This window comes from Triturus cristatus, chromosome 7 (assembly GCF_964204655.1).
Source record: "Triturus cristatus chromosome 7, aTriCri1.1, whole genome shotgun sequence".
Classification (NCBI taxonomy): domain Eukaryota; kingdom Metazoa; phylum Chordata; class Amphibia; order Caudata; family Salamandridae; genus Triturus; species Triturus cristatus.
Window position 1 is genome coordinate 1383572707 of NC_140590.1, and position 7703 is coordinate 1383580409.

At 44.1% G+C, this 7703-nt stretch overlaps 1 protein-coding gene across 1 annotated transcript in view; it reads right to left on the reverse strand.

Annotated features, from left to right (window-relative positions):
• Positions 1-4684, reverse strand: part of GGT7 (gamma-glutamyltransferase 7) — a 278286-nt gene extending 273602 nt beyond the window's left edge. The window contains exon 1 of the mRNA XM_085619105.1: positions 4438-4684. Within this exon, the coding sequence (XP_085475231.1) occupies positions 4438-4609 (172 nt within the window). The 5' untranslated portion in view covers positions 4610-4684. The remainder of the gene's footprint in view (positions 1-4437) is intronic.
• Positions 4685-7703: the final 3019 nt, after the last annotated feature.

Genomic DNA, 7703 nt, shown 5'->3' on the forward strand with positions numbered 1-7703 from the left:
ATTATGGTTAGCGCATTGAAGCAGAACTTTAAACCAGTAGGGCCGATACTCCAGTGGCAGAGATACAAAGGTATGGTGAGGACTATGGATTTACAAAACGTGGTATGCAGTACCACTGATCTAGAGACAAGAGTATCAAAAGAGACCAAACGGACTAGAGATCTTGGAGTGGTTTATCTGGTTTCCTTTCGGATGGACCCTTTGGGTTTGTTGAGCGATTCCATTTGGTCAAACAGTTTTGAGAAATGTTAAATTTGCACAAGCTCACAGCAGCTACACGATGAAAGGTGTGTTTGGACAGTTACATCCCTTTATATACCCACAGGCTGTGTCATTAATGCATCAATGGGTGGTCATATCTGGGTGACTGACTGCGATTCTGGGATGAATACCAGACCACCACAAGGAGTAAGAGAGAACAGAGCCAAGCCAGAGATGGGCCATTGACATGTTGTTTGGAAGAAGCCACGAGTCTTATGAGAAAGGGTCAGAAATGTAAGTAGAGACAGAGAGCCTTGGGGAAATAAACAGAGTGTGTAAGTGAGCAGAGGCTGCAATAACCACAGGCGGCATCGAGGCTGGAGAGGGGGTGGGGTAAGATATGGGATATTATTTCACAGACAGGGCAGTGAGTGCCTGGACTAGGCTCCCAGCAGGCCTGTGTGTTATACCGTAGCATTCGGATAGCGCTTCCCTACACTCGAGGAGGCCGCGAAGCGATTTAAAGATGGCGTGTTGGTAGCTAGTCAGGGAAAGATGATAATAATTGTTTATTTATAAAAGGAATAGGACAAAGACAGGAAAGCGTTACTTCCCAGTAAACATGGGTAGACCCGCAACCACGCATGTCAAGAAAAGGCGGGAAATTGTCTTCATAGCGCTAATATGCTTCTTTTCAGGTCTACAACCTACCACACAATTATAAAAATCACATAAATGACATTTTTAAGACAACTATGACACTCCCAACATAGTAAACAAAGTGCGCCCCCGGTGGCGGTATTCAATAGTGCTCTCCCCGTCATACTTAAATTCAACACCTAATCAGGAGTAGCAGTGCTATTTAAATGCAAACCTTTTTCCCTCAATCCTTCCACTATCCTTCTCAATCCAAGTAACTGACTTACATATCCACCTCTCAAATTACTTTCATGTTTTCACTATATTAATTCACTACTAATCCTTTATGGATTCCGAAGTAGCGTGCTACTCGCCGAAAAAGCACTTCAATACCTTATCAGGGATAGCAAGCGCTATATAAAGGCAAACCTTTTTCCCTCTTATATCAACCCACTATCCCTCTCAATCCAAATAACTAACTAACATATGCACCTCTCAAAATACTTTCATAATTCCACTATTCTAATTCACTACTAATCCACTAAGGGTTTCGGAGTAGCGTGCTACTTGCAAAAAATTTGCTTTGACACCTCGTCAGGGGTAGTAAGCACTATATAAAGGAAAACTTTTTTCCCTCTTCTATCCCACGCTATCCTTCCCGATCCAAATAACTAACTAACATATCTGCCACTCAAATTACTTTCATATTTTCACTATACTAATTCACTACTAATCCATAATGGGTTCCAATGTAGCATGTTATTCGCAGAAAAAGCGATTCAACGCCTTGTCAGGGGTAGTAAGCACTATATAAATGCAAACTGTTTTCCCTTTATCCCTCCACTATCCACCTCAATCAAAATAACTAACATGTCCACCACTAAAAATACTTTCATATTTCTCTATACTAATTCACCACTAATCGTTTATGGGTTCCGGAGTAGCTTGCTACTCACTGAAAAAGCATTTCGACACCTCGTCAGGGGTAGAAAGCGCTATATAAATACAAAACTTTTTACCTCCATCCCTCTACTATCCTTCTCAAATAAAAAAACGGACTACCATGTCCCCGACTCAAATTACTTTCATATTTTCACTATACCTAATTCACAACTAATCCTTTATGGGTTCTGGAGAAGTGTGCTACTCACAAAAAAAGTACTTCAACGCCTCGTATGGGGTAGTAAGCGCTCTATAAATGCAAACCTTTTCTCCTCTATCACTTCACTATCCTTCTCAATCCAAATAACTGATTAACATATCCACCACTCAAATTAGTTTCATATTTTCACTATATTAATCCTTTAGGGGTCCCGTAGTAGTATGCTACTCACAGAGAAAGCACTTCAACACCTTATCAGGGGTAGCAAGCGCTATTTAAATGCAAACCTTTTTCCCTCTTCTATCCCTCCACTATCCTTCTCAATCCAAATACCTAATTAACATATCCACCACTCAAATTACTTTCATATTTTCACTTTACTAATTTACTACTAATCCTTTATAGGTTCCGGAGTTGCGTGCTATTTGCAGAAAAAATGCTTTGACGCCTCATCAGGGGTAGTAAGCGCTATATAAATGCAAACCTTTTTCCTTTGATCCCTCCACTATCCTTTTCAATCCAAGTAACTGTCTTACATATCTACCACTCAAATTACTTTCAGATTTCATTATACTAATTCACCAATAATCCTTTATGGGTTCCGGAGTAGCGTACTACATGCATAAAAAGAGCTCTGATGGCTCGTCAGGGCTAGTAAGCTCTATATAAATGCAAACCTTTTTCTCTCTTCTATCCCTCCCTCCACTATCCTTTTCAATCCAAATGACTAACATTTTCACCACTCAAAATAGTTAATCGCCTTTAGCCTTTTGATCACAGAATACCTGATCAATGCTGCAAACACTTGTAGGCCAGCAGAATCAACAGCAGACCTGTGTTGTCTTTAATAGCTCTGTAGTCAATCGAGCTGAACTATGAACAACACCTTGAAACACACAAAAGGTGGTGGGAGGAATGCTTGCAATTTTTCTAACCGCTAACGATCGCTCTGCGTAGCATCCCAACCCATCGTTTTTTTGCTCAGCATGTCACCTCAGTTTGGACCCAGCCATATGCAAATCAGTTTTGACCCTGCTCCTCATGGGAACAGTCCAGCCCGAACTGCCAGGCCACGTACTCCTTGAACCAGAAACAAGCATCCTAGGACCGGTTTCGGGGTATCACCCCTCCTCAGCCAGGCTAGCTTGAAAGTGAGCACGGGAGCCACGTCTGGGCATACCCATGCCACTTAGGGCGGTACATGAAACACACAAAAGGTGATGGGAGGAAGGCTTACAATTTGTCTAACCCTGGCGATCGCTTGGGATAGCATCCCAACCCATCCTTCTTTTGCTCACCATGTCACCTCAGTCAAGACCCAGCCATATGCAAATCAGTCTTGACTCTGTTCCTCATGGGAACAGTCCATCCCAAACTGCCAAGTCAGGTCCTCCCTTAACAGGAAACAAGTATCCTGGGATCGGTTTCGGGGTATCACCCCCTCCTCAGCCAGGCTAGCTTGAATCCACTGAAACAGTGAGCGTGGGACCAACGTCTGGGCATACCCATGCCACTTAAGACAGCACATGAAACACGCGATAGGAGGAATGCTTTCAATTTCTCTAACCACTGGTGATCACTTGGAGTAGTATCCCAACCCATCGTTCTTTTGCTCACCATGGCACCTCAGTTGGACCCAGCCATATGCAAATCAGTCTTGACCCTCCTCCTCATGGGAGCAGTCCAGCCCGAACTGCCAGGCCAGGTCCTCCCTGAACCAGAAACAAGCATCCATGGCTGAGTCCAAACTGGAATGGCGTGGCAAGCGAAATAACGATGGATTAAACCCAGATCTGTGACATGGGGGTGAATGTTTGACAATGTTCAGCATTTCATCTATCATTTTTTTGTGTTGCATTTTTGCCCTAGTGGGAAGGGTATGCCCGGACGTGGGTCCTGCGCTCGCAACGCCATTGGATTTAAGCTAGCCTGGCTGATGAGGGGTAATACCCCAAAACCGGCACAAATGGATCAAACACCGCCCATCAACAATATGGCCCCAGTGCCCAGGCGTGCCACCAAACAACTGAACCCAGGTAAGGAATCTAGGGGTAACAAGTACAATCTTTCAATCATAATCCAATTGGGTTTGTCCAATATGTTTCAACGCCATCGTTTGTTAAGTCCTTCCTTCTTTCTGGCAATAAAGATAGCTCTGCCCACATTGCTTGGAATGCTTGACTCACACCACTTGCTGAAAGTGTTAGTGCCCCCCCCCCCCCACCATCTACGAAGGTAGGGTCTAGTTGCGCTCCTGGAGGGGGCACAGTACGTATAAATCACATGGTGCAGCGCATTTACAGGCTCAATAAGGGGTTCACCAGTGCTGGCGGAAGCGCTGGGCGCTGAATTACAAGGCACCACCTGTACACAAGGTGTTAATGGAGCTGCGTGGGCTCATTCTAAGCAGTGGGCTCACGTGGAGGGTATACATAATGCCTCCTCATCCTGGGGAAAGACTAATATATTCTCAACATACATTCCGTCAGACCCACCGGTGTCCCCCTCAACCAGGAAGGCGTCCTCCTCCTTGCGGCAGCGGAGCCCGCTGTCCCCACCGCCCGCCTCATCCTCGGGCAGCCGCGGGAAGCTGGTGATGCTCATGTAATCCACCGGAGAGTAGGCACCCAGGTTGCTCTCTTGGCTTGCGTCCTTCTCAGATGCCATCCCCGTAAGATGCACCTGCCAGGCCTTTCCCGGTGCAGTGCTATTAGGGTGATGGGAGCGCAGCAACCTGACAGAAGAAGCCCGATCTGGGGAAAAGAAAGATACCAAACAAGCCACGCCCACACAAGAAAGATTTGACACTAACAAAGTGAGACCCACTCATCATCAGTCCATAACAAGAACTAGATTTGGCACCTTTCTTAGAGAAAAATGCATGTCATATTTTATGTTTTTATATTCTCGATATTATTTGGCTTATATTTACTTTTTATAAACGTGTACGAATAGTTTAGACAGCTCTAAAGCATATTTGAGGTGTTAATTCGTATTTTTTATTTTAAGTTTACATATCAAAGTGGAACCAACCTTGTTTATTTTTTTATTTTTTTTATCGGCACTGAATTGAAAATACCCGCCATATCGGTAAATTACTGGCCACTTGCTAGATTTTAATTTACAACAAATATCATGCTGCTGAAAGACACAAAAATACACAAATAGATAATATTCATATGAAACTCATTAACAGGGTCCCTAAACTCGGCCAGAAGAAAATAGGTAGTGTTATTCATGTCTTCATGGGAAGTGACATCTCAAAATCTCTTCAGAGACAATGTTCCTTAGCTGAAGAGATTGATGTGTTCCTGAAGTATCAGGTGAACCATTTAGTGCACTGCCTTAATAGGTGTGGCACCCTTGCTGATGCTAACGAATTAAACGAGGCAGCAGGGGACACGTTTTGAGTTCAGTGGTCAGAACCTGCTGGCTGAGCAGTGACTGGCCCCTGAACATAAACGTCTCCGGACCTCCCCCAGGGCACCCAAATCACCGATTGCTTTGCTGCCTCACGCTGATGATGGTTTTAATGGTGATTGTCAGCAGGGAAAGGAGGGCAGGGAAGGTGGCATTGAGGTGTTAACAACATTGGGCACTGTATGATAATGAAGGATTAAAACCACTTTGAACCGGGAAACAGGGCCGGCTTTAGGACAGTGCGACAGGTGCGGCCGCACTGGGCGCTGACCTGTGGAGGGGGCGCTGACCTCAGGGGCGGCACTGTGTTTAGCAATACTTTATGATTAAGGAGATGAGGGATGCTTTTTCCCGGTGGTAGTGAGAGACTCCGGGATGCGGTCATGGGTGTGGGGGCGCCAAAAATGATTGTTGCACTGGGCGCCACCTGCCGGGAAATCAGACAAAAACGTGCACGCAGGAACACGGACCAGGCTGAAGAAAGATGACAGGGGTACTGCTGTTGGTCATTACCTTAATGCACACTGCTCCGTGCGCCCTTCAGAATTTCGACGCCCTGGGCACTGGCCCAGCTCGTCCATGCTAAAGGCCAGCTCCGACTGTAGTGGTAATATACTTATATTGTATTAATCAAAAGATTACAATAAAATGCATAAAACATCGCAATCAGCACAAGTATCAGGTGGTCAGTAAAAGTTTTAGAATCAAAGTATTTTAAAATCAAATATTAAAAAACAGCCTGGATCTGGACAAAGATGAGTTCAATTCAGGGTATAAGGCAATATATTTAAATCACAAAGTTGACTCTTTATAAGCTTGGTCTAAGAATTTGATTGGCGTTATCAGTGCACTGTTGTCATCTATCACTGTATCAAGTAGCTCATACAGTAGATCATATTTTGGCTTTACGAGGGTTGCTGGCTGATATCTTTCTCACATACAAGATTTTGAAAACAAATTAGAGTATAAAAACAATTTACTCAAATTACAGAATTAATGCTTTGTAAGCCTAGTCTAATAATATCATTAGCCTCATTATTGCACTGTTGTCCCTGACTTTATCACAGTCTGAAGTAACGTCTACAGAAGATCTTAATGGGCATTCTAGCAGTCAATGGGAGATAATTTTTCTTGAATATGAGAGTTTAGCGCAAATGCACAAAATGTCCAAAAATGTAATTTAAGATCAATGTGTTAAAAACAAGTTGCCTAAATTAAATTCTGGTGGAATCGAGTCAGGGTATAGAAATAAGTGCCAACATCATGAAGATAGTGCTTCAAAAATGTCATTAGCGTTATCATTGCGCTATCTTCCCTGACACTAAAACAGTATCCAACAGCAACCACAATTCATCTTAATTTTGCCTTATTAAAAATAGGTTGCAAATATTTTTGTCTTAAATACAAGAGTTTGGGGCAAATACATAAAACGTGCAGAAGGGATTTGGTTGTGAGGCCACAGAGTGAACAAATGGTTTTGTCTGTGAATACTGGGCTCCATTTCCGCACATTTTCAGCACTATATACAAACAAACATTAGTCGCCGATGTTCCGGCCCCTCATCCTACACCAGAGACAAGTTGGGCTCTGGAGGAGGAGATCACGGAGAGGGAAACAGTGGAAGCGCTGAAGCAGATGAAAGGAAGCAGATCTTTAGGCCCGAACGGCCTGACACCTGAATTATTTAAGTGCGTCAAGTAGCGGCTGGTGGGTCCACTCCATACACTGTTCTACAGGGCAAAAAGGGATGGCTGGCTCCTGTAAAATCTGCGGCAGGCGACCATAGCAGCCGCGGTCGGTAGTAGGAGTAACTGCAGGGCGGTGACGTGGGAGCGGGAGGGGCAGGGTGGGTGGTACTAAACTATGGATTACGGAGGTTTACATGTAAGTTAACATATAAATTAATAAAACGAATTTTGTTGCGTGCACTGCATCGCATTTGGGGATGCAGTGCATGCAACGAAATTCGTTTTATTAATTTATATGTTAATTTACCTGTAAACCTCCGTAATCCATAGTTTACTACCCCCCACCCTGTCCCTCCCCCTCCCCACTTCACCGCCCTGCAGTTACTCCTACTACCGACCGTGGCTGGACCATAGTGATATTCCACAAGGGTAAATCAGCAAAAGAATGTGCCTTATACAGTCCAATACCATTGCTAAATGTGGAAACTAAGATCTTGGAAAAAGTACTTGCCAATAGTTTACTTCAGATAGTGGACTCTCTTTTGGCACCTGATCAATTGGACTTTATGCCATATAGGGAAACGAGGCACAACCTAAGCAGGCTGGCTGGTTGCCTAGTGCGGAGCGAACAGATAGAGGAACCAGCAACTATT